Source organism: Phasianus colchicus, chromosome 6 (assembly GCF_987193195.1).
Source record: "Phasianus colchicus chromosome 6, bPhaCol1.hap1.1, whole genome shotgun sequence".
In the NCBI taxonomy this organism is placed as follows: Eukaryota; Metazoa; Chordata; class Aves; order Galliformes; family Phasianidae; genus Phasianus; species Phasianus colchicus.
In genome coordinates, this window is record NC_143441.1 from 34,135,977 (window position 1) to 34,160,425 (window position 24,449).

Consider the following 24,449-nt stretch of genomic DNA (forward strand, 5'->3'; position numbering starts at 1 on the left):
GTTCTCCTCTGTAATGTAATAAGGGCAGTAACACATATCTGCCAAATAACCTAATCTAAAGCCCTGTAGACTTAATTTTCTTGCCGTCATGATTGTTTGGGTTTTTATACTCATTTACACATATATGCATACACATATACAAAGTATCATGGCAAAAAAACAAACAAACAACAAACACAAAAAAATTTGAAAATGCATAACTGCTATGATGTTGAACAATATTTATGTCTGTCAGTATTAGACATTAATAGGATTAATCCTTAACCACATTTCATGAATAAAAAGGTCTTATTTCAATTTTATTTTTTAACATAATTCCTTCTTTAACAGAAACCAGTTATTTTCAGTCTTCTCCTTGATGGATGAAATAATTGGATGTACTGTGACACATTTAGGTGTACATTATTTCTGTTTCATTGATATCTTTGCCATAAGCATAATGAAATATTACCACTATAAATGCATATCCATTAGCCATGGATGAGAGGTCTTTTACTAACTCTCTCATGAAATAGGTGGTTGTAATAGCCAATGTTGAAACTTCAAAATTTAATTTATTTCATTCTTTCATCTCAAAATAGCATCAAATGAACCTCAAATCATTCCTCAAAAGTGTCTTTATTTTCTTTTTAATAAATATCCATCAACAATCCAGCAGTTTTCTTACGTAAAATACATCAGTGGATCTTGTAGTGAAGAAGGAAAATAATTATTTTCTTATGCTTACAAATGCCCCTATTTTTACATTTGTTTATTCTCTCTGCTCTTCTAGGATGGGTACTGGGCAACTGATGTTTGTGATAGGCAACTTGGTTACATCTGTAAAAAGAAGCCCTCATCACAGTCTCCTGAAGAAAAGATCAAGGACCCAGGCTGCCAGGAGGTAAATGATGTCTCATAAATGATTTATGCTGGGGAAAATCAACATGAATTATTTTACATGCTCTTCATATTTTTTAAAGACTTAGTGTTTGTTTCTTTGAGGAAATCTAGTCTTTTTCCCACGAACAAACTATTAATATATGCATATACTTCATTTTTGCTCTGAAAATACTCAAGAATGTAAAAAATTACTTACATGTAAATGGTAACGTAAATGTAACAAGAGATACCTTTTACATCAATTCATTACTGTTCTACTTATAGCCAAACATGCAAAATTGCTTTAAGCCACTTTGTTCTGTCTCTCAGATCTCTTATTTAAAGTTTTCACAGCAGTGTCTTTACTAAAAGAAACAAAGTAATTTCCAAACATAAGAAGATCAGGTTTTCTGTACCATATTACTACTGGTGGATTACTTGGTTGGTCTTTTAGTGATATCAGTGGGTTATTTTTTCCAAAATTCACCTTTTTAGAGAATCATTAAATCTACTCTAGTCAGCATTAATCTCTCTACAGAAAGAAGCAAGAGTGTTTCAGTGAGGTTCCTCCTTTTTACTCACATCCCAAACAAGCACTGGCTGAGTTCCTCTTGGCTCAGAAAGTCTCTTTGCTATTCTTTCAAGGGTGGCAGGCACAGCCTTGAGGAACAGTGCTTATACAAGAATTAATTTCAGAACTGGAATACTTTTGTAGTTCATCATGTCAGATCCTGCAACTAGAGAACGTGTGGCTACAGCTCCCCCGAATGATTCACTGCCTTATTATGATATTTGCACAAACCCGACCTTACAGAGAACTGAAATGTGATAACACAGTCACTATTTTCTTTGAAAATTCATGTACACATAAAAGAAATGAAGAGCTTAATATCACCCTTTAAGTAAAAAGGCATTTTGTAGGAGAAGAAACAACAAAAAACTCACAGCTTTTGTTTATTAACAAATTGACCTAATCTCATCTTGTTTTTAATCCCAGCTGCAACAAATTAAATATAAAATATTTACATATAAAAGAGCACAGCTAATTTCTATACTGAAATATCTTTACAATTCACATTAAGGTCATCCTTTTCTTCTTTACAGGGTTGGAAAAGATTTAGTTTTTACTGTTATTTGGTGGGTTCTGCACTTGCAACCTTTTCAGATGCAAATAAGACATGTGAGCAGAGCAAAGCTTATCTAGCTACAGTGGAAACCAGGTAGGAAATTATCATTCTTCTACTTTAAAATTAGTGCTTCTACTTCAGAACCCTCAAAATTTGTCCCTTTTTTTTTGAAAGCTTTGGAAAGTGTTTCAGTAATGCTTTTAAATTGTTCAGTAATAAGAGAGAAAAAAGACGTCATGTTTTACAGATTTCTATTTAATTAAAATTGCTTTCCAATTTTGAGGGTTCTTGAGTTCCATTTTCTCCTAGTATTAAATTTCTAATCAAGGCAGCCTCTATTTTTTTTTTTTAATTTTCTTTTGGAAATTGGTTACCACTGCTTTCCTTTATTTACTGAGGAGCCCTATCTCATAAAATGTAGGAAATTTAAAAAAAAAAAAAAAATCCTAATTCTCTCAGTATGTTTCCAGCATAACCAGAATGTATTATGGCAGCTCCCTTCACCTCAAATGAGCTTTGCACTTCATGGCCTCTGAGGAACACCGCTGCGTTCAGAGGCCGTGCGTAGCAAATCTGGCTGCAGCTTTGTTCTTACCTGCTGGTAGATCTGAGGCATCACAAATTGTGACATTGTAATGATTTTCGACATTTCACAGAACCAGGTAGAAAGGAGAGGATGCCTTCAGCTGAAAGGAGAATGTTGTGTCTCACCACTTTCTTTCAATGACACTAAAGCTTGCTGAGGTTTTGCTTGAACTTTTCTGAGGACTTGTTCTCTTGGGGGTCATACTAGCATGATAGACTTATTTGTACCAATTGGATCTGCAGTGGAAGGCAATATGTTGTGTTTGAACACTGTTTTCCACCTCAGGAATGAGCAAGCCTTCCTGATTAGTCTGATTGGGCTGAGGTCTGAAAAGTATTTCTGGCTCGGTCTCTCTGATACAGAAGAACAAGGGATGTTCAGGTGGACCAGTGGTGAAACTCCTACCTTTACACACTGGAATTCAGCAATGCCAGGTGAGTTCTGTATGAGCTCAACCCTTGGAATCAGAGTCTGGCTGAAATTCAAGCAGATTTCTGCTTTCTATCCCCTAGTACTGGAAATAAGAGAAGGTACTTTTGTGTTTACAGCTGTAGGTGACCAGTATCAATAGACCTTGTGTTTAGCTCCAGTGTAAAACATATCCACAGCAGAGTGTCAGGTGCTGTGTAACTCAGTTACCTGTAAATCTGTATAGAAACATATTTTTATGGGCTACACTGAATGCAATAGGAGCTGACAAGATCCATAGTCTCTCACTCTTTTTTTTTTTTTTTTTTAAACATTTTTAACACCTGTTAACAACAACTCATCACTTTGAGGAAAATGATTATGGGCAAAGTATGGGGCCCACAGGTGAGAAATGGAGAGCAGGTGTCCAGCTGTTCTGCATTTCAACAAAAGGTGACTAGAGGCTCTTGTCTTCACAGTAGCAAGTTATGTGTTGAAATAAACTTCTTGTACTTGATATCACCCTTCCTGAAATTGAATTACCTGGATTCTGAGAACTGCAAAGCAGTTGACAGGCCATCTGTTACAAACGAAAATAAAATCAAGTGCTATGTGCCCTGTGATTTCCCTGGGGGGGCAAGATAAGAAACATTTGTATCCTAAATCTGTAATCTCCAGTTTTAGGAAAGGTGCATCTCTGAGGTTCATTGACCCATCTCTACGCTGTAGCAAGAGATGTTCAGAATAATTTCATAACCACAGTGGCTTTAAATCTGCATAATATGCAGCTTTATATCATAATTTTGTATGAATAGAAAGGTCTAATTTCCTAGAGAGCAATTAGACTTTGATTTTGCTCATTTCTTTTATGTATCACAAAGGAAAAGAGCAAGGCTGCGTCGCCATGGGAACTGGAGCCAGTGCTGGATTATGGGATGTCATTAGCTGCCAGGAGACAGCAAATTTCCTTTGCAAGCAGCGGGCAATGGATGTGCCACCGCCGGCTCCTCCTGTCCATGTCCCAGCAGCATCCTGTGCCCAGGGCTGGGATGGAGCCCCGCAGGCAGACTCTTGCTTCAAGGTCAGTGCATTGCTGCCCTGCCAGCCTGAGAGCCTGGCCTGGCATGAAGGGACCCAAGTGCTGGGCATTTCTGGAGAATTATTTCCTCTAGGGAGTTCAAGTGCCAAAAAAAACCCCAAACAAACAAACAAACAAACAAAAAAAAAAGAACCCATGAGACAAGTCCATCAAATATAACAAAACACAACAATGAAAGAGCTTACAGCAATGAAAATGGGAAGCTAAAAATAAGCTTCATTTTACAGAAATGAGAGGTGAGAACCTCACCACATTTATCTCCTTCCAAGAATTTGGAACTTCAGACAAGTGTAGTACTAAATCTCAAGAGCTGGCTGTGTTACTTGAATAAAACAATGTCTCCTAAGAGAAAGATGATGGGAGTCTGGCCTTCTGTCAGCCTTCTTTCACAGAACATGTAATGTTTTTAGTGATACTTTTAGATCCAGATTTAGTTTGCCATTGGTGACACTTCAGCAAGTAAAAGCTTTTTATGTTCTCTTGAGCTAAAAATGTCTCCTTTCTGAAAAGGAAAAATAAAAAGAAAGTAAAATAGATGAAGTAAATGTCAATAATATGTAACATTGCTCTTCCAAGTCTTTATGTAAGTATCCTTCCCCTTTCTCTCCTGAGAGTCTGTCTGCTAGAAGGACACATGATTTTAGCCTTCTATTTACAAGGGTATCAACTTTTATGTCACAGTCAGTTAATTTTTTTTACTTTCATTATTGATTTTTTTTCCATGTATCTGCTTGCTGCTTATCCTTGCCCCAAAATGTCAAGCATCATTCGTCAAGACCATGTGTACTTTGTATTAGGATGCAGAGCATGCAGTGCTGTATAAAAGCTCTTCCTCAGCATGCATCAGCACCTTTCAAAGTCTGTCTCCATCCATATTGTCTTTCCTATTTCAACATATTGATTTACCTGCCTCCCATTTCTCAATAATCTCCTGCTTTCTACTGCACAATACTAAGACTAGTCAATTCTATTTTTCTTTGAGCCCTTTGGTGTTCAAAGCTCTAATTAAGCTATAAACTATTGTGACACTTTTTGTTCTTCCCTGAAACCTAAGCTAATCATCCTTTACTATTTTAAAATAGAAGAGAAAAAGATAATTACAATGTACACGACTAATGTTTAATATCATAGGTCTTGACAGATGTTGTCTTAGTTTTAAAGGGATTCTGGAATAATATTGATCTCAATTACACGGGCAATCATATTTTTCCATCAAACTTTATATTTATATTTAGTAACTTATCACAATTTTTTTCTCAATAGTTCTTTGTGAGGGACAAAAACCTAAAGAAGAATTGGTTTGAAGCTGAAGAATTCTGTAGAGAAATAGGAGGAAATCTGGTCACAATCAATTCAAAAGAAGATCAACTTTTAATATGGCAGTTAGCATTGTGAGTACTTGCATAATCATTCTTTTTTATGTTCATGTTATGCTAAGTAATAAGATACATTAGGAGCTGAGTAATTAAATTTAAAGTAAATTAATTAAAATAATAATTAAATTAAAAATGATAAACTTTAAAAGAAAATAGAAAACTTTCATTTGGAAATATCACACTGAATTGTATTTTAAATATATACATTTCAACTTGAATATTTTCAAGTAGTTTTGAAATTCTGAAGTTTTCATCACAGTTTCTTGTTAAGGCTGCTCTCCAGATCTGATCAACGTTGTACATGTGAACTCCCTCTTCCAAAAAGGAGACACTAGAATGTTCAGCTCTAATTGTGTGGGTTTTTTTAATGGTTGCAATTCATAATTTAATAATTACATTCAAAAAAAACTTAAACACAAAAAACATCCTTGAATGAATGAGGAAATTATTAGCCTATAAATTGAAGACTCCTCAAATCAAATGAATTAATTTTCATTCATTTATATTAACATTGTAGATGCCACTTTGCCATCAAGTGCCAGCACAAGAAGTGCCATGGAGGAAATCAGAGAAGTTGAAAAAGAAATTACTTTATCATTTATTAGATTGTATCATAGCTCTCTAGTCGCAGTTTACTTCTATTAAACGCTGTTTCTATGAATTCCTGCTAGGAACTGTACTTCAGTCACAAGTATGGGACCTGAGCTAGCACTGTGCTACTCTGCTTCTCCTCCAGATTAATTTCAACTTGTCCCATGCCAACACAGAGCATTGGGAACTCCGTGTCAAAGACTGCGGTTGATGAGCCTGGATGTGGGCCAGCAGGGAAGGAGTAGCTCCTGCTTCAGATGTGACTCAAAGCTGCATGTTTTTATGCTTTCCAGCAATTATATGGCTCCTCTTCTTCTGCATTTATGTACCTATATTGTATGATTTCTTTCAGGGAAAAAGGACTGCAAACTCAGGGTTTCTGGATGGGTTTGTTTCTCTTAAATCCTGATGAAGGATTTACCTGGATTGATGGTTCTCCTGTGAGTACTTATTTGCTGGATATTAATTTTTCTTCATAACTTCTATAACATATAGATTTTCATGGTTTTAGTGCTTTCTTTCAACCTCTTTAAACTTAAGCTGTTGTAGGGCAGCACTTCACCATCTTCTGAACAGCTGCAGCACTTGTCTCAGCAATGGTACTGTCTTAGCACTCTGGCAGTGCATCACTCATCACTATCCTCATCACATGCACCACGCTATATCCCATATTCCACTGCATGTGCTCTTAGATCTTCATCACACCCACACCCCTACTGTGCGACAGAATGGGGGAAGTCAGCTTGCCATCTCTTGCGGAGTCAGATTAATGTCACTCGCTCTGTGCATCTATTTTTCCTCCATGCTTTCTAGGAAGTGTAATCTTTTCACCTCTGGGAAGTGATGGAAAGGGAACATATTGGTGAGACCTCCCCAGCCCGATCAGAGCTTTCTGAACTCCTTTTAGTTGCATAAATGAGCTGCTTGGGCTGATGAGACCCTGACATTGTGTGACAAAAATCTCAATTACTTCCACTCCATTCAAAGCACATAGTGAATGAGGTGTGTTTCCCACACAGGTAATTTATGAGAACTGGGATGAAGATGAACCTAATAATGATAAAGGAATTGAACACTGTGTTATGTTTAATAGATCACCCCAAATGCGCTGGAATGACTTGTACTGTGAACATTTGCTTAATTGGATTTGTGAAAGTAAAAAAGGTATGACTACTTCACCATTTAATTGGAGTGATAAGCACAAGTTCAAAGACAAATTATATGGATTTCAGCAAATTTACAAGAAGAAAGATATTGGGAATTTTTCATTGTAAAACTAGAGTGGTGAAAGTAACACTTAAAGCAAGAGGAACAAATTGAGATATTTCAGTTATACTCAAATGTAGGAAGTTCAAGAAATTACTTTATCTCTGGCTTTCTCTTTTAGATGTGAGTTGAATAAGTTTGCAAGGCAAAGATGTTTAATCTCCTTAGCAAGATAAGGAGATTTTGTCTACTTTTACCTCCTCCGTGTCTCTTTCTATCTTCTATAGGTTCACACAGGAGACCTGAAGATGCAGGAGACTAGAGTTCCCTACACAAAAGATTAAAAAAAAGGTTGGGTTCCCATTGTAAGACAGATAATGGGAACTAGAGAGAGGGTTAAGTTGCTATAGGAACTAGAATATTGAAAAGCTGATCAAAAATAAAATTACTGTAGCCCTGAAGGACTCCTAAATCCACTTTAAAAGCTCCCAGAAGTTAAAAGGAAGGTGGATGCACATGGGGAAATTGTGAGAGGAAGGATAGGAAGGGGAAAGAAGAAGCAGCTGCACAAACATCACTGAGTATATCTAGTGGACCTCTGCCAACAAATAGCGAGAAATGCACCACATTACCATTGAAAAATTACTTACCTGAACAGGAAGAATCCCTGTTCCATTGCGGGTAGATCAGTTGTTCTCACACACAGGCAGAATGCTACTGCTCAGCAGCACATCCTGCATAGCCCTGCAGACACACTGAGCCTGCCGTGCTGCACAGAAAGCTTTGTGAGATGCTCAGGAGGAGTTCACAAACTGTGGCAGAGATACTCCAATCAGCTCATCTTGACTCTAGGCGATCTCTCAGTAGTAAAAATAAATAAATAAAATAAATAAAAGGGAATAATTAGACTTTGTTATTATGTATAGGTTAGATGAGATCCCAATGAAAGGGGAGACAGTCAGAAGTTATCTCATTTTTTTTTTTAGCAGTGTCATTATCTAGCCTGGGCACCTGAAGATCCATATATAATATTACAAATCAAATCTATCTAGTTTGTGATTTTCCCATTGTTTGTTTGTTTTGTGTTTGGAACATTGCTCACGATGATATTTTATTTTACAGGTACACTGCTCAAACCTGAACCAAACAACAAACGTGGTAGGATTTTTTTCATCTTTCAGTGGAAGTTTTACTGTATAGTTTTTGGACTTTGTACAGATATGATATGATGTCAAATATGTTTCTTTATCTTCCAGAATATCAGGCTGTACAAACTGCTGATGGGTGGATTACATACAAAGATAAGCAGTACTATTTCAGCAGAGAACGTGTCCCTATGGAAAAAGCACGGAGAATTTGCCAGAGGAACTTTGCAGATCTCGTTGTCATTGAGGATGAAAATGAAAGACAATTTATATGGAAATACGTAAGTACTGAACCTACTAATTATCTATTATTATTCACATATTAATTACAATTTTTATTTATATTTATGTATTAATCATTAATTCAGCACATTGACTGTGGGCACTTTTGAACCCATTAAGGATTTCACTGTTTTTTATTTTAACTGCCTGGTAAAATTATTGCATTGGTCATGAAGCATCCAGCACGAAACAGGGACCTGAGCTCCATCCACACAGACAAGCAGTGGGCAGTGGGACTTTGTAGCCTTCCTGAAGGTCTGAGGTCAGCAGCCAAGAATGCTGATGAGGGACTTTTTCAATTCTGATGCAGAGCAGATGGAAAAAAATAAAAAGATTTTAGCTGTTTATCCAGGCTAAAATCCTGAGTTCCTGTCCTACATCGCATATTTGTATTATGGTACATTTTTCCAGGCCCTGTAAAGAAATTACTACTGTCTTTAGTAGGAAGAGAAAAAAGGCATGTGAATGTTCAAGGTGTAGCAAAAGACAATTCAGACATCCTGTGTCTGTTGCCTTCTTGCAGTCCAGGTTTGAATTGAACAAAACTCAAGTTTGAGTTGTTGAGTGAAAGAAACAACCAAAAACACAGCTGAAGAACTGTCCAGCTGTTAACTGTGCTAATCACTTTTGTTTTAGATTAACAGAAAACTGAGTGGTATATATCTCCAAGAAGAATCATATTTCATTGGCTTATTTTTCAGTTCTGATCGGAAACTCAGGTGGGTAAAAGAAGAGCACTAAAGCTGCTAATGGACAGCAAATAGTGGTAACTTCATCACACTCTATGGGGGTGGGTACTTGTGTGTTTGTAGAAGACTTTCATGAGGATACCTTTCTAAAATGAAAGGCAAGTCCATGCTCTGGTGTTACAGCCTCATCCAGACTGTTAGAAGCTGCTGAGTCCAACAATATGTATCCAGCCTTTGGCCAAATGGGACACTGATGGGACTTTAGTGCAACAATACTGAATGGGTGAGAGGCAAGCGGCAGCACTTATGCTGTGGATCTGTATATGTAGAGCCTTTGTTCTTTGGTCACTACTCATACCTTGCTCAGCCCTTCTGCTAAACAGACCTCATAACTCAAAATGGCTGCTGGATGTGTCTGTATGGCAACCATCTGTCCTTTTCTTTTTTCTTTCAGCTGGCTGGGTAAAACCCCTGTGAACTATGTTGCCTGGGCTCCGAGTGAACCCAGTTATTCACATAACGATGAAAACTGTGTGGTAATGAGAAAAGATTTTGGTGAGTAAAATAGCAGCAAGAAACATTTGGTCAAATATCTTAATGGGCTTATGCATCAAAAGCTAAAAGTTTTGTCACCTGTTTTAACCTAAGGCTCCCTGTAATTGGCTGCTGAATAACGGGAACTGTTTTTCATAACAAGTGCATTGAGGTTTAAATGTGTGCTAGTGCTCATAGAAGACAAATGTGTTGCAGTGTGAAGAGGGCTCTGTTTGGGCTGCTAGTGTAAATGTTGACTGTGTCATATGCCTCTGGAAGGTTACACTTGTGAGTTATGAATATTGGCTGGATTACCCTCTGCAATGGCAGTAAGAGTGTTTGACAGAGTGATTGCATTTCTTTTACTTACAGGCTTTTGGAACGATATAAACTGTGGTTTGAAAAATGCCTTTATCTGTGAAAGGCGCAACTCATCTTACTCAGGATTTGTTCCCACTGTACTTCCACCTCTGGGAGGATGTCCTGTAATGTGGATTTTGTTTCAAAATAAGGTACAGTAACAAACATCAGCAGGTTTCAGAAGATTAGCTATAAACAACTGCATAAGTGCTCTCATTTTATACACTACTCTCTTAAGTGACATTCTAATTAGCAGTGGAGTCAACTTTTGTGGGTTTTTTTGTTTCCTGTTTCTGAACTTGCATTTATTAAATTATAATTTTTATGTGCTCAAATCCAGCTAGCATTACTTCTTCGGTTTCTACAATTTTCTTTTTATTTTAGACATCTTTATTGCACAGAAATACTGTTCCAATATCTTGATGTGTAACTGCAGCTTCCCCTTTCTAGATATCACTGAGCTGGAAAATGAAAGGTCATGCTTTCTGAACATAATCAGATACCACAACAATTAAGCTGAGTAAAACAAACTGTAAATTAATTGTTTTTTTTTTTTTAAAAAACCAACCAAGTATTGTTTTTTGCTAAGCCAAGCAAAAGTACACCTAATCACATAAGCATTAAGAAACAAAGAAAAAAGCACAATTCAATCCCATAACACAAACAATAGGAAAACTGCTACTACTACTGTGTGGCTTGCAACTGAGGGAACTTGACCAGGGAGAGATCTACCCTAAGGCAAAGTCCCAGTCTAGAAATGTTTTTAAGCCCCTGAAAAGATTATTCTTCTCAGGAATGATTCCTCCTTGGATATTTCTCTACAGCTCTCTGTCCAAGGTTAACCTTAGGAAGCCACGGGTCTGAGCCCTGCACACACAAAGCTGTGACTAGCTGTGTCTACTCCTCACTGGCTGAATGTATGACATTTCAGCAGCTCCCTCAACTGCTGCTCTTTGTATGCAGGGACTGATGAATCAAATCAAATATAATTCTCTTTGACACCTGAATTTTGCCTAATTATTTACTCTCCCTACAGTGTTATAAAATAGTTGGATCCAGGGAAGAAGAGAGACTGACTTGGTACTCCGCAAGAAGTGCTTGTATAGAACTAGGGGGAAATTTGGCCTCTATACACAATGCTCAAGTACAAGGTATGATATCTCAACTTTTGGTGCTAGCTACAAAGCCAGCAGACTTCACCAAAGAGGTCATAATTGTTAGTTAAGACTGTAGTTGTGGATGTTGTGGCCAAGTTAATTCTTTTTTGTGATTAATAAATACGTGAGCACTTTGAAATGACATAACTATTTTGCACTGGATCAAAACATTCAGGTCCTGTATGTATTGATGACAGTGCACAGAACCTGCTGGCATTGCTAGTCATGGGGAAATTGTAGAATAATCATGTAATGACTGTAAAGATGAATACTCATGTGATCCCACTGTATGATGAACCCACCACCGCCTTTCTCATAGTTCCCCTTTTACAAGGTCAGAAGTATCTTCAGAAAACTATGCATTGGTCACCAGTAGTTCTCCAGGGTAAGGATAGAAAATGGTATTCCAAAAAACTCTCCTGACTGTTGCAATATTGAATATCTCTTTTTAACCATTTCAACAAGCAATACATATGTCACCTTTTCAGGTGATATAGTGGCATGGTGGAGGTCAGGGTTAGACTTTGAAACATTCTTGACAAGGTTTTTTTTTTTTTTTTTTGGAGGGGGAAGGGATGGAGAAGGGAAGGAAGTGATTGAATGAGATTAGGTGCAAACAACTGTATCAACATACCAATAATCTTTTGCATGAAAACAAGATGGCAGTAACAATAATACAGTCTGAAGCTGAACTGCTAACTAAATGTGAATCAGCATTGTTAGAGGGTAGAAGGAGGAGAAGGAGGCAACACTGGAAGAAACTTATTGTCCACAGACATCCAAATCTTCTGCTTCCTTCTCAACCATCACCCTCTGAATCCCTCTGACCTTTCTCAGCACCTCTTCTTTTCTCCAAAACTTATTCTTTGCTTCCACTAACTGGGATTTTGGCCTTGTAAAGAGGCTAAAATAGCCTCCAATTCTAAATAGTACCTATCTAAGCAGTCTCCATCTGTGTAGCCCCTGTGAAGGAAAATCCAAGGCTGCTTGATCCAGAGCGCAGATTGGAGCAAGTTATTGATGCTTCTCATCTCTTGGCAACAGTATAGGGGGAAAGACAAAAATAATCTGTTCCGTGGGGCCTTGGAAAATGTGATAAATAGCAATTTTTGAACTGCTCTCAGAAATTCAAAGTGTACAAATTTCCACTGGAAATGACATATGTACAGTTGATGCTAACTTTAGGAAGATTAATTAATTCTTTCAAACTCCCTTCTAGCTCTAATTTTTATAATATTTGTGAGAGCTCTGTGAGTAACATTTTTATATTAAAAACTGCTTCTTTTATATTTGTAATATAATGAAACTTCTTCAGTTAAAATACTCATTTTAAAATTTATTTTCTTTTAGCATTCCTCACTTTCCATCTAAAGGATGTCGCTGATGAGACTTGGATAGGATTAAGTGATAAGCATTCATATGTTTGGACAGATGGAAGCCCTTATGATTATGCATGTTGGGCAAGAGGATTCCCTTTGAGTAAATACAGTAGAGTTGGATGGAAGGTATGGGACAATATAGGTAAACAGGAAATAAAATCAGTGCATAGGCATAACTTAGACAGCATCCTCAAACTTAGTGGAAGTTTTAAAAGTTGACCTAGAGATTAATAGTCCTGTTAATTGCATGTAGTTATCTTCATTTCTTTGCAGAAGTTTATAATTGAAAGAATACAGAAAAGGATTGCTGTAATATATTACAGTTAGAGTTGTTAGATCTATTAGATTTTACTGAAAATAATCAGTGTTCTTGTTTCTTACTTCACCTTATTATTATTGTACAGCGTGAATCCAGATTAAAAATTCTGTAAATTAAGAATAGATTAACATAAACTATAGTAAAAATATCTTTTCTGCACTCCAAAAATTTAAGAAACTGACAACAGTTCTTATAGTAATCTGCCAAGAAAAGTACTCAAGATATAAATCAAGATACATTTCTTTTCCAAGAAGCGATAAGTTTTAAAAAGAATAAAATTAAAAAATTAAAAAAACTGAGAAGAAACCTATGAACATGGCCTCCTTAGACCTTTCTATTTGCTAGATATTTTTCATTTTATCACCTATCAGTTTCTTTTCTATTTTTTCCCCTAGACTGACTGTATTGCAATGACGATAAGATCTGTAAATGAAGCAGGGAAGTGGGAAAACACAGACTGCCATCATAACAAAAGCTATATTTGCCAGATGGACAGCAGTAAGTTCTATTTTTCATGCTCTTTGTTGGAAGACTGGTACTGGACAATATGCACACACAAGTCTTCTGCCTGCTTGTGTCTACAGAAGTTGAGGTGAAGAAAGCAAGGCTCCTTTCCTAGTTCAAGAATTCCATATATGAAGCCTGCTCTGGGATAAGGATTACAGAAAAGTTTGTATTTTACAGCCCCTTCCCTCACAGCTTTCAGGGGAGCTGAATGCACCTGCTCTGTGGACCAGATATGCACATACAGGCTGGTTGCCCACACATAGTGGATTCTTGGGAGACAGGGTCTATCTGATTCTGACAGAAGTGCCCAGCACAAGTTAGAGGATCTGTGCCTTCAAAATCCTGTTTCTTTCTGTTCACGAAAGGAATTTAGCTGTCTGCGACCTACTTAACAGGCACAGATATGGATATCTGAATAAGGTTAGTTGGCAAAGCAAACCCTCTCACCAAAACCCCTCACATACTCCCTTGGAGGAGTTAATTAAGGTCAGTAAAACTGGTTATTTTTCTCACCAGTCTCTTGCAATGCTTTTATATCTCAAGACTAAGGATCAGAAGGACAAAAGTTCTTATTGCCTTCATATATCCTCAGGATGGGAGACATATCCAAAGAACAGCTAAGCTGCAGAGCCTTCAGGAAGAGAAACAGGAACTGCTGAGTAGTGAGTCAAGTTGTGTGGCTAAAAATACAAGGGGAAGCCACAACTGGGCCAGGTGCTTCAGGCTGTACCCCATGCAGTGTCAAAAAGATGCACAAGTGCATCCTAATGAGAACGCTTTAGGGTGTTCTCAGCATGAACACGAATGCCCTTTTACTGTCCTCAGCACCATCTTTTCTACTTCCATATATACCATTTAAGGTGCAACTACAATTTCTTTTTTGACTTTATCCTACACTGAAAAGAATAAGAGAGTCACAAACTGTTCTTAGAATGAAATTGACCCTTTTTGAAACTCAGAGTGCATGGAGATCCTGCTCCATGTTTCTGCTTGAGAAGAATTTCACTTGCACTGCAGTAGGGGAATCTAGAGAGAACTGGATAGAGAATAGCTTTGTGACCCATATTCATACCTTTTCAAAAAATCATTAAGGTTGGGAAAGACCACGAAGATCTCCTAGTCCAATCATTATCTGGTGGGAATGTATGTCTGCAGAATCTGCTTCTCCCTAATCCCTGAGTGCTCTATGTAAATTATAGTTCCAAACAATTCTAAGTTACCTTTATTAAATATTTCCTGCATCTTAAATGATAAATGGTTTTATTCAATGCCTGTAACAAAATATCAAACTATCTGTGTACTACACTATGTTAATCATTACTGAGAAGCTATACTGCTTTTTAGGCAGCTAGGAACTATCAGTGTTTTCTCTTCCTCTTCTCAAATCTTTCTGCAGAGCCTGAACTATTCCATTCCACAACTGCTCCAGATTCTGACTTCTTCCATTATGGTAACAGTAGCTATTTAATCATTCCTTCTAAAATGAGTTGGGAAGAAGCAAGAAAAGCCTGCAGGGAGAAATCTTCAGAGCTTGCCAGCATTTCAGATTATTACAGTAATATATTTCTCCTGCTCCAGGCAGCACAATATGGTGAGACCTTATGGATTGGACTCAACAGCAATACGGTAAGATTAATAAGTTGATGATTGGTGTGGTTAAATGCTGTTATTTGGTTATATTGTTATTAAAAGAGGGAGATCTGTAGTGTGAACAGATTTGGGAGCCTAGAAATGGTGGACAACACTCACTTATTTAGCTTTATCATCTTAAAAATGTTAAACTTCATCCCAGGCAATGGAGAGGGATGGAAGCCTCTGACAGCATTGATCTCTTTACTAACTGTATGGGAATCTTGGACACACACAAGTCAAACTATCTGGTAAATTTTTAGATGACCGCTTTTAGGAGAGATGAATACTACTCAAAGGGACAAACAAGGTCGTTAACGATAGAGCCTTGTGATCATTGGCAGCTGTATTTTTATCACTAATTTTAGACCAGAAGGTTTCACAGAGACTCCATATGCCTCCAACCACTTTCCTTGTTATACAGACTAAGTCCCTAATGTTAAGAGCAGTAAGAGTAAAATACATACAGACAAATAAAAAAAACTGCATCAAAAAAGTGAATAGGATGATCCAGGTCCATCACTGTCTAGAGAAACACTGGAGTGAGCATTATCTCTGTAACTGTGTGCCAAAATAAGTTTCAGCTTCTCAGATAAATATGTCATTACTCAATTCACTTATATCGTCAACATGCTTTTATTGCATCTTTATTTGAGCTAAGTAAACTACATTGATATTAAAGATTAGTTCTCTCATGTGTAATAATTTTCTTCACTTGTCATAGCTTTCACTGATTGTGATTTCACACTGACATCTAACTAAGTAAAATGTTTGAATCACAGTATCCCTAGGGAGATCTTGCAATTAATGTTGTATAATAATAACATTTTTGATTATATGACCCAGTAGCACTAATAAAAGGCTACAATGTATGAGACAATGCAGCTGTTGCTGAAAAAAATATATTTTATGGCCTCTAACAGTGCCTCTCCATACTAGACAGAATCTCAGAATGTCTATGTGATTGGTATGTGACTGTGTCACTGAGCTTGACGCAGATCTCCACGCTTGCAGAACACCACAGGAGACCTCTATCCAAAACAAATGCTCTGTGTTTAAGTCCACTTAATATCAAGGCTGGGTGATAAAACAATTATAGAAACGTGTTAGAAAGCTGTTAATAATCATGAAAAAGTCTGGCAGGAAGAAACGTGATGATCCAAACATCTGTAAAGAATCTGACCTTGCTCTTGCAGGATGAAGCTCTCAGCTTCTTCCTGTTCCCCGGGCAGTGACCTTGCCCAAGTTGTGCTGAGCTCAAGAAGAGCTTGTGTATTTGATTTAAAGGCTTCTGCTCCCTTGTGTTTATCTTTAATTCCTAAGAAACTTCTAATTTTCTCAGGTTTTCATGGTGATAGATGCAGTTTACTCCTGAATGTTTCTTCTCAGAGCTGTACTGTCAGAGTCCTTGTCTGACAGCTACCTTCACATCCCTGATTCCTCCTGATGGTTCTGCAGGCTTTGAATCTCTCACGGTCACCTTGCTCTTTGTGCTTACCTGCCTCCTCACATCATCCAACAAGGGACTGTCACCAAGAGAACCTTGGAAGCACCATCTAGCCTTCAAAACACCTTCATGGGCTGTTACAGCACTGGAGACATTCTGCTATGTCTTAATTTTGTGCTGATTTGGTTAATATTCTAATAGTGCAAGCACAGATACACTGAATTCTACATCTCACTGAAAAAATGTGCATTTGTGTGGAAATCTGCTTATCTGCAATGGAAGATGAGGACGTGGAAAAACTACATTAAAAAATGTGTTTCAATTCTAGAGTTATGGGTACTACAGATGGAGCGATAAACAGAAAATTGATTTTTCAAATTGGCACTATGAAGAACCAAAAGAGAAAAAAGCATGTGTCTTCCTAGAGCTCAGTGGGGAATGGAAAACAGCACCTTGTAATGAAAAACACTTTTCTGCCTGCAAAAAATCTGAGGGTAAGTTTGATGCTATTTGGTTTTAAGGCAGAAACCTTGCTGAATCTGCCTTGACTAACCTACGTATTTCTAAGTATGTATTAAGGAATAATACCTTTTTTTTTTTTTTTTTTTTTTTGCAAGAACAGTATTTTATTTTGATGAACTCTCCATTCAGCAGGAGAATGCTACAAATTAAAATGCTTCTGTCTGTGGGACAAGACCAAACCTTCTGCTTTCTCACTTGTCCTAGATCTAGTGATGTTAGCTCTAATGCAGTGTTAATGGAAATTCTGAGTTTCTTCTGAGTTGTTTTTCTGTAGTGTGGCTATATTTTTTTCTCTGTGCCAAACATTTTCAACTTTCTTTTTAATTAAAAATGTATGTATTAACTGACACTGTCACTGTTTCACTATATAATTTCATTGCTTGTGGGAAAATGATGGGGAACTACACAAAAATTCAGTGGGTTTCTGATCATTCCAGTCATTCAGTCTGCAGTGAAACTATGTAAAAATTACCATCTCAGGGAAAACATTAGATTAGAAATTTCAGTTGTAACTTACAGTTTAGTAAGAATCTCATTTAAAATCAAATTGTTAGGTTTTCTACCTTTTTTAAAAACCTGCTTTTTACTGTATCTCTTATTTGTACGAAGCTGACACTCATAACAAGTAACTGGAATTTTTAAAAAGCCCTGAACACACAGATATCCTTTGAGCAGTCCCAGTTTCATTCAGCTGGTAACACTGAAGATCACAGGTGCACTGTTCAGCTGTGACTGTTCAGTTCTGCTCCTCAACATAGTCACTCTCAACATAGTCGCTGGGAATTCTAGCAGTGTGTACTGAAGTAGATATTGTCACTACTTTTAAGAATTTTTTTTATCTTGATTTCATATCCGAAGAACTGCAATATCTAATTAGTGAAAGCATCCATAATATTTCCTTTCTTTCAGATATTCTTCCTTCTGATCCTCCACAGGATATTGGAGGATGTCCTCAGTCAGGTCACATAGCTTGGATTCCTTTCCGAAGCTACTGCTATTACTTTAATGCCAATGAAATGAGCTGGGTTCAGTCTGTGACTCAATGCATTCAGTCAGGTAGGAATCGCTTTCATTCAAAGTTGGGATCTCAATTTTCACACACAAAAAAAAAAATATAATCACTTCTGAAAGATCTTGACAATGTTGCAAAATCTGTGTATATTTAAAAAAAAAAAAAAAGACAGTGTCTCATGGTTCATCATTGATGCTGTTCACTTATCACTTACGTTGAAATTAAGGTGATTAGTTGCCTTTGGTTTAATAGGTTATTTATTTTTCTTACCAGCTGTGCTTATTCCTGACTCTGGTTTTTTAGTTCATCCACAGGATTTCTATTTTTTGTGAGATGTAAAAATGGATTAACTTATCTCTATCCCTATCTCTACTTTTTCTGTATCTCTCCCTACACAAGAGTAGAAGCAAATACTAAAATAGCAATTACTTATTTCTAAAATGTGATGTGTGATCTGAAGGGGATTGCAAACACTGCTTGAGAGCCCTCACTTTACAGATGGGCTTCCAGGCAGACTGTAGAGACAGATGAGAGCAAATGCCTCCCTCCCTCCTTTTGGGGGAAGTTTGGCCCTGGCGAAGACCGTGAACTGCTGCTCGGCCGTGTGCCACCTGCAGTGCTGAAACGCTTTATACCCAGGTACTTCATGCTTGTTTCAGGAGGCTGTGAAGGAGAAAGGGAAGCACTGTTCTGCCCAAAGTAACAGGTCCTTTGGTTTTACATCCCATTAGATCCTCTTAGCTCTCTCCTCTTCCACTTATTGTTTGCCTTCACTGCCAGAAAAATTAATCCTGCAGTTTGAATCGCGAATTTTTTTGCTGACCACTTTTACCTGCTATGTATGAGCCTGTCAAATCCATTAAGAATAAATAATCACTCATAATATCTATGAAAAATGTTATTCAAACACTTGAAAAATATTATGTTGTTTTTTTGCCTGATGTTTCAAAATCATCATCTTTTTGTCCTCACCCATTTTGCTTTTCATGTCTTTCATTTCAAACAATGTCTCTGAAGTCCGTGCTGTTTGCCTGTGCTATTTTCTGGTCTCTACTTCAACCCTCCTTTACTCCCTGCCATCAGGGAGGGGATTTATTATTAATCTTGTACTATATCTCAGCCTCTAATTTTGGCTGACTTCTATGTTAGGGAATACCTCCAACTGTCTTCTCTTTTCTTTCTTATGTGTGATAGGTGGAATGTTGACTTCTGTAGAAGATTTGGCTGAATCCAACTTCCTGGCAGAACATGCAGACTTATACACAAGCAAGACAAGTGGCTTTTGGATAGGATTATACAGAAATATAAATGGTAACTATTCTAATTTCTATATGTAGTTATAAATAGGATTCATTAAGTACATGGAAATATGATTTAGATATATTTTTGCTTTTGATGAACTAATTCTAGGTGAAGACAAACAAAAATATATATTTGAAAATTACTGGCAGTTTGTTATTTTAAGCAATATCTGTGACAGTCTGTAGAAAAAAGTTTGCTTGGCTCCAGTGAAAGATCTTGGCTATTGCCTTCCTGCCAGCACAGCCCTGCCTGGTCTATTAGAAGGAATATTCTCACTTGCTTTCTTTGTGCTCTGAGTGGGAATGTCTTCCAGATTTCAGCATGCTCCTGACTGGGCAGTGCCTGCACTGCTGATGTCTGGCCAGAGTTCTGTCGGGCTTCACAAATGGAAAAAATTAAATAATTATACTGAGAAGCAATTACGCTGTTTTTAAGGATAGAATAAGAGAAAATACATTATAAAATAGTCACAAAATGATGCAAGTGGTATCACTTTATTAGGCCAAGTAAATTAATCAATAGAGGAAAACAAATATTAGTGAAGATCTTTGATGTGTAATGTTTGGTACTGCTAAAACATCTGCAACACCAGGGCAGCTGCTCTGGCAAGACAACAGTGCATTGGACTTTGTCAACTGGGCTGAAGCAGAGCCCTTGGAAGAGCAGCGTGAGAACGAGTACTGCATGCAGCTCTCTGCCTCCTCTGGGTCCTGGAATAGCATCCCTTGCTCCTCCAGAAAGGGGTTTATCTGTAAGACACCAAAGAGTAAGTGACTAATTCAATATATGCTTTTGATGTTATGTTATTCTGTTAGTAGTAGTAGTAACAGACAATGTCTTTATTATAAAAAGCACATGAGAATTCACATAAAATGGTCTATGGACTTTTCCTTATTGCTTATTTGAACATTCAGAAAAAAAAGCTTTACAAACAAGTAGAGGCCTCATCATGTTTCATTGCATTATAACTTCAGATTTTCTCACGTTCTGTAATGAATTTTCAGTTCATAACTAAAGAGAATCAATGTTTTCTGTAAAACTGTTAAACTCTTCGTGGCTTTGCTCCCCCCTGATAAACACACACTCTTTCCTTCTGAAGTCAAACCTTTGCTATGGAACAAGACTTGTATCAATAATTTGCTTTTCTTCCTCTTTCTGTACTATTACACACTGTTCCAGCAACAGATAGATGAAGCAATTCCATTTCAATGATAACAGAACGGAAGCAGAATCCAGAGGATGTATAGTGACCTTTAAAAATAGTAGAAGTGTTTTGGTTAGCATTTATTTTTTAATGTTGTGTTTCTATGTAATTGAGCACCATCTGTTTTGGTCAGGAAGCAGAAATATCAGAATATAGTGAGCCAAGAGCCATGTGGTATTTTTGACTTTTACTGTTAATTCCACAGGAGAAAAAAAAGAAGAAGAAGAAGAAGAAAAAACAACAGTACTATTTCCTGCTCTGTTTCGCAAACCCAGGGTTTGGGGTTTCCGAGGTTCTGCCCTTTCCCCTAAGCAGAGCTGCAGCTGGTGAGGAAGGCAGCTGTACACACTGGTAGTGATGGCAGAGCATTTTCAAAAAAGGAAAATTCCTCTTTTGAGGCAATTCCTTGTATTCTTTGAGCAACTAGAGGAAAAGTCACTGCAGAAAGTTAGTTCCTAGTTACCAGCTGTAGTAGCATGCATGCACTCAGCATCTACACTTATTTTGTTGGCTGGGTTTATTAGTGAATGGCCCTCAAGTGCAATGCAAAAACAATGCCAGCACATATCCCTGCCGCCAGGCTCTCCAGCAGAGTGGTTATTCGGAACAAGCAAACATTTTACTACAGAGAGCTCAGCATCCTTTCAAGAGATGATTTAACAGTTGCTTTTCTCCTGCCTGCTAACAGCCTGGAGCTCACTGTGCACAGTGCTCAGCTCCTCATGCCTGCAGTGCTGACACCACCCCACTCCCACTGGCATCTCTTTCACGTGGTGCTCTCTTAGCACAGCTGGGAACAACTGCATAGGAAAGCCTGAGCCGCTAAATGTGGCTGCAGATGCAAATGGGTTGTGGTACGTCAGAATGTGCTGGGTCTCATAGGAACTACATGCTTAAAAATTACTGGTAGTTTGTTCTTTTAAACAATATCTGACAGTCTGTAGAGAAAAAAAAAAAAGTTTTCTTGGCTCCAGTGAAGGATCTTGGCTATTTCCTGGACAAAGGGTATATGCCTTCCTGTCAGCACAGCTCTGCCTGATCTACTAGAAAGAATATTCCCACTCAGATATAGGATAAGATTAACAATAAATCCCCTCCCTGATGGCATGGAGTAAGGAAGGGGTAAAGTAGAGACCAGAAAGTAGCACAGGCAAACAGGGAGAGTTTGTCAAATATCATCATCAAATGATCAAGCTGTTTCTGGCCTGCTGGCATGCAGACCTAGTAAAGAGGACAAGATGGATCAACCAAAGGAGAGCCTGTCTGACACTCAGAAGGTACCTGGTTGAAAAAGAGGCAAGAAGGCTTAAAATGTAAAACATGTAGTTTCATTAGAGTGAACATCAGGTTAAGATTGTTAACGCACTTTCATTTTCATTAATTTAGCAAACATGCTTCTAGGAGATGCAGTGAAGTGCTGAGCGTGAACTGTCTGGATAGAAACGTGCTTTTGACTAAACATCTGTCTTTCTTTTTGACAGCTGTTCCTGAAGCAGTTGCAAATGTGAAAGGTAGGCTGTATTTTTCCTTCCCAGTAGTTTCAAGGAGATGTGGAAATAATACTTTTTAATGAATGGGCACTTATAATTTACTTGACTTCTATATATTTATTTATGTGGGCTTAATTTACTGTTGCCATTGAATTCACTACCAGCAACGCTTAGCACTATCTGGGAGACACACAGCATCTCAGGAAAAGTAAATGCTTATGTAAAATGATCTTCCTCTGTTTTCTCCTTCTTTTGCATGCTGAAGTAACTGACACAATGACACTACACTAGATTTTCTAATATAGTTCTTATCATGAAAAAGCATATGAGAGTACTTACATCTTAATGACCACAGCTTCTTTACCTAAGAGGGCAGTGGAAGAAGACCAGGGATGTTGAGATTATCTTCCACTTCCTTCATAAGCTTGGGTTCCTGATTAACACCACAATAACTACGGGGAAAATTAGACCTGTATTTTTTTAGAAGTTTACATATTTATTTATGGATATAAGTAGACCTACTTCTACTTGCTTTATATTTATTTATAGGTGGCCAGGACAATGATCAGAGCACTGTTTGGATACTTCTTATTCTGGTTCTCGTCATTTTAGTAGGCATGGGCATCATGGTTTATTTCTTCTTCAAGATCAAAATCCAGAGTGAGGCTGAACGAGCAGAGGGGCAGCACAGCATGCTGCTGGAGTACAGCAGTGCCCCGGCCAGAGAGAACAATGAAGATGATCCTGCCAGCAGCAGAGGAAGTGAACACAGTGCTGTGTAATGTGATAACACAGCTACTCTATAAATCCAAGCTTAAAAAGTAATCTAGCTAGAACAAATAAATCTTAGTAAAAGTTACATGTACCAACATACAACTTGAACTAAAGCAGCAATTATTCTTTTGGTATGGGTTAAGCACTATAGAGCATCTGTACGTGAGATATCTGTCCTTCATTCATGGCTCCAACTTAGATTAGACATACCCTACAACTTTGGATATTTTGCATTAACTATGAGACTACAAAGGATCGGTCAATCTATAAATAAAAGATCTATATCTTATGTAATGGTACTTAAGTGTTGTTGAATTAGCATAAGGAGATGTTATCTGATTGGTGATTGAATGTGTTGTTAACCTTGAGAGGCTAACAGGAAGAAACATAAAAACAAGTCGTATAACTAAGAAGAAATAAATAAGCCATAAAATAACATAAGTGGCAAATAAAGCTGGTAGAATCTATTCCTGTTTTTATTTCACTTGGCAGCTCATTTTTGGATGTCTTCTCTTATTATCCTCCAGCTCTCTGACTGAGCTGAAGACAGGACACTGTGTCCATGCCTCTCCTGAGAAAACAGCCCAGCAAGGAGCAGAGCATAGAGCAGAGCATTGGCAGCATGCTGCCTTACAGGATTACTGTGCTGTTGTCTCTAAATTCCATGTGTATGGCTAACCGCAAAATGAAAGGAAAAAGATTTCAAAGATTTCTGGGGAAAACAGACCCTTGAAAAGTTCATAAGAACTGTCCAAGAGAGGTCATTGGGAAGGAAAGATGCCCGTGACTCATGGCTGGCAGATGTTGCTGTCACACAAAAAATATTGCAGAGGTCAGGGAATGAAGGGCATTCTGTGTTTGAGATATTTTTAGCGAGTCCCCTTCATCTTGCACATTTTTTTCCTTTGTATAAATTACAACATGTACCCATGTTTATCTTTTTTTAAGTACTGACACTGATTAATGGCCGTCAAGTGCTGCTTGATGGCCATTAATATACTGTAAGCAAATGAATAAAACCCCCATAACTATAAAAAATAATGTCATTATAATTGTCATATTTTGATAGCTGATATTGGTAACACATCTCTGTACGCTATAAATGGTTTTCTTCTCGTACATTAAGTGACACTTTAGCTTTGCAGAATATATTATGAATTTGTCTTAATAACCAAGCTGCAAAAAGTATGAGAAATTCTGAAGGCAATTTCTGCTGAATATTTTTTCTTCAAAACAAAGGATTTTATTTTTCCTAACACCATGGCTAAATTTGATTTCCTCTTAATAAAGGGTTACAGCTCATTTCTTTGAAATTATTTCTCGCTGTTTGTCTCACACTTGGTGCAAGAAACAAATTTTTAAGTGTTAAAATGCATTCATACTTTATGGATTAAATACTTTTGAAAGGCAACTGTTGAGTCACAGCCTGAACCACTGATTGAC

At 37.5% G+C, this 24,449-nt stretch overlaps 1 protein-coding gene across 3 annotated transcripts in view; it reads left to right on the forward strand.

Moving 5' to 3' along the window:
* The window catches only part of LOC116243277 (macrophage mannose receptor 1-like), a 30,029-nt gene extending 7,007 nt beyond the window's left edge, over positions 1–23,022 (forward strand). For 2 of the 3 annotated variants that reach the window (XM_031614421.2, XM_090142903.1), the window contains 22 exons: positions 773–883; positions 1,966–2,081; positions 2,860–3,008; positions 3,864–4,063; positions 5,345–5,472; positions 6,401–6,488; positions 7,068–7,212; positions 8,377–8,412; positions 8,511–8,680; positions 9,318–9,400; positions 9,825–9,925; positions 10,277–10,416; positions 11,301–11,415; positions 12,772–12,926; positions 13,515–13,617; positions 15,023–15,252; positions 17,031–17,196; positions 18,134–18,280; positions 19,431–19,547; positions 20,131–20,304; positions 22,224–22,253; positions 22,782–23,022. In XM_031614421.2, coding sequence (XP_031470281.2) covers positions 773–883; positions 1,966–2,081; positions 2,860–3,008; positions 3,864–4,063; positions 5,345–5,472; positions 6,401–6,488; positions 7,068–7,212; positions 8,377–8,412; positions 8,511–8,680; positions 9,318–9,400; positions 9,825–9,925; positions 10,277–10,416; positions 11,301–11,415; positions 12,772–12,926; positions 13,515–13,617; positions 15,023–15,252; positions 17,031–17,196; positions 18,134–18,280; positions 19,431–19,547; positions 20,131–20,304; positions 22,224–22,253; positions 22,782–23,014 — 2,937 coding nt within the window. In that variant the 3' untranslated portion in view covers positions 23,015–23,022. The remainder of the gene's footprint in view (positions 1–772; positions 884–1,965; positions 2,082–2,859; positions 3,009–3,863; positions 4,064–5,344; positions 5,473–6,400; positions 6,489–7,067; positions 7,213–8,376; positions 8,413–8,510; positions 8,681–9,317; positions 9,401–9,824; positions 9,926–10,276; positions 10,417–11,300; positions 11,416–12,771; positions 12,927–13,514; positions 13,618–15,022; positions 15,253–17,030; positions 17,197–18,133; positions 18,281–19,430; positions 19,548–20,130; positions 20,305–22,223; positions 22,254–22,781) is intronic. The other variant, XM_090142902.1, reaches the window with a different exon arrangement.
* Positions 23,023–24,449: the final 1,427 nt, after the last annotated feature.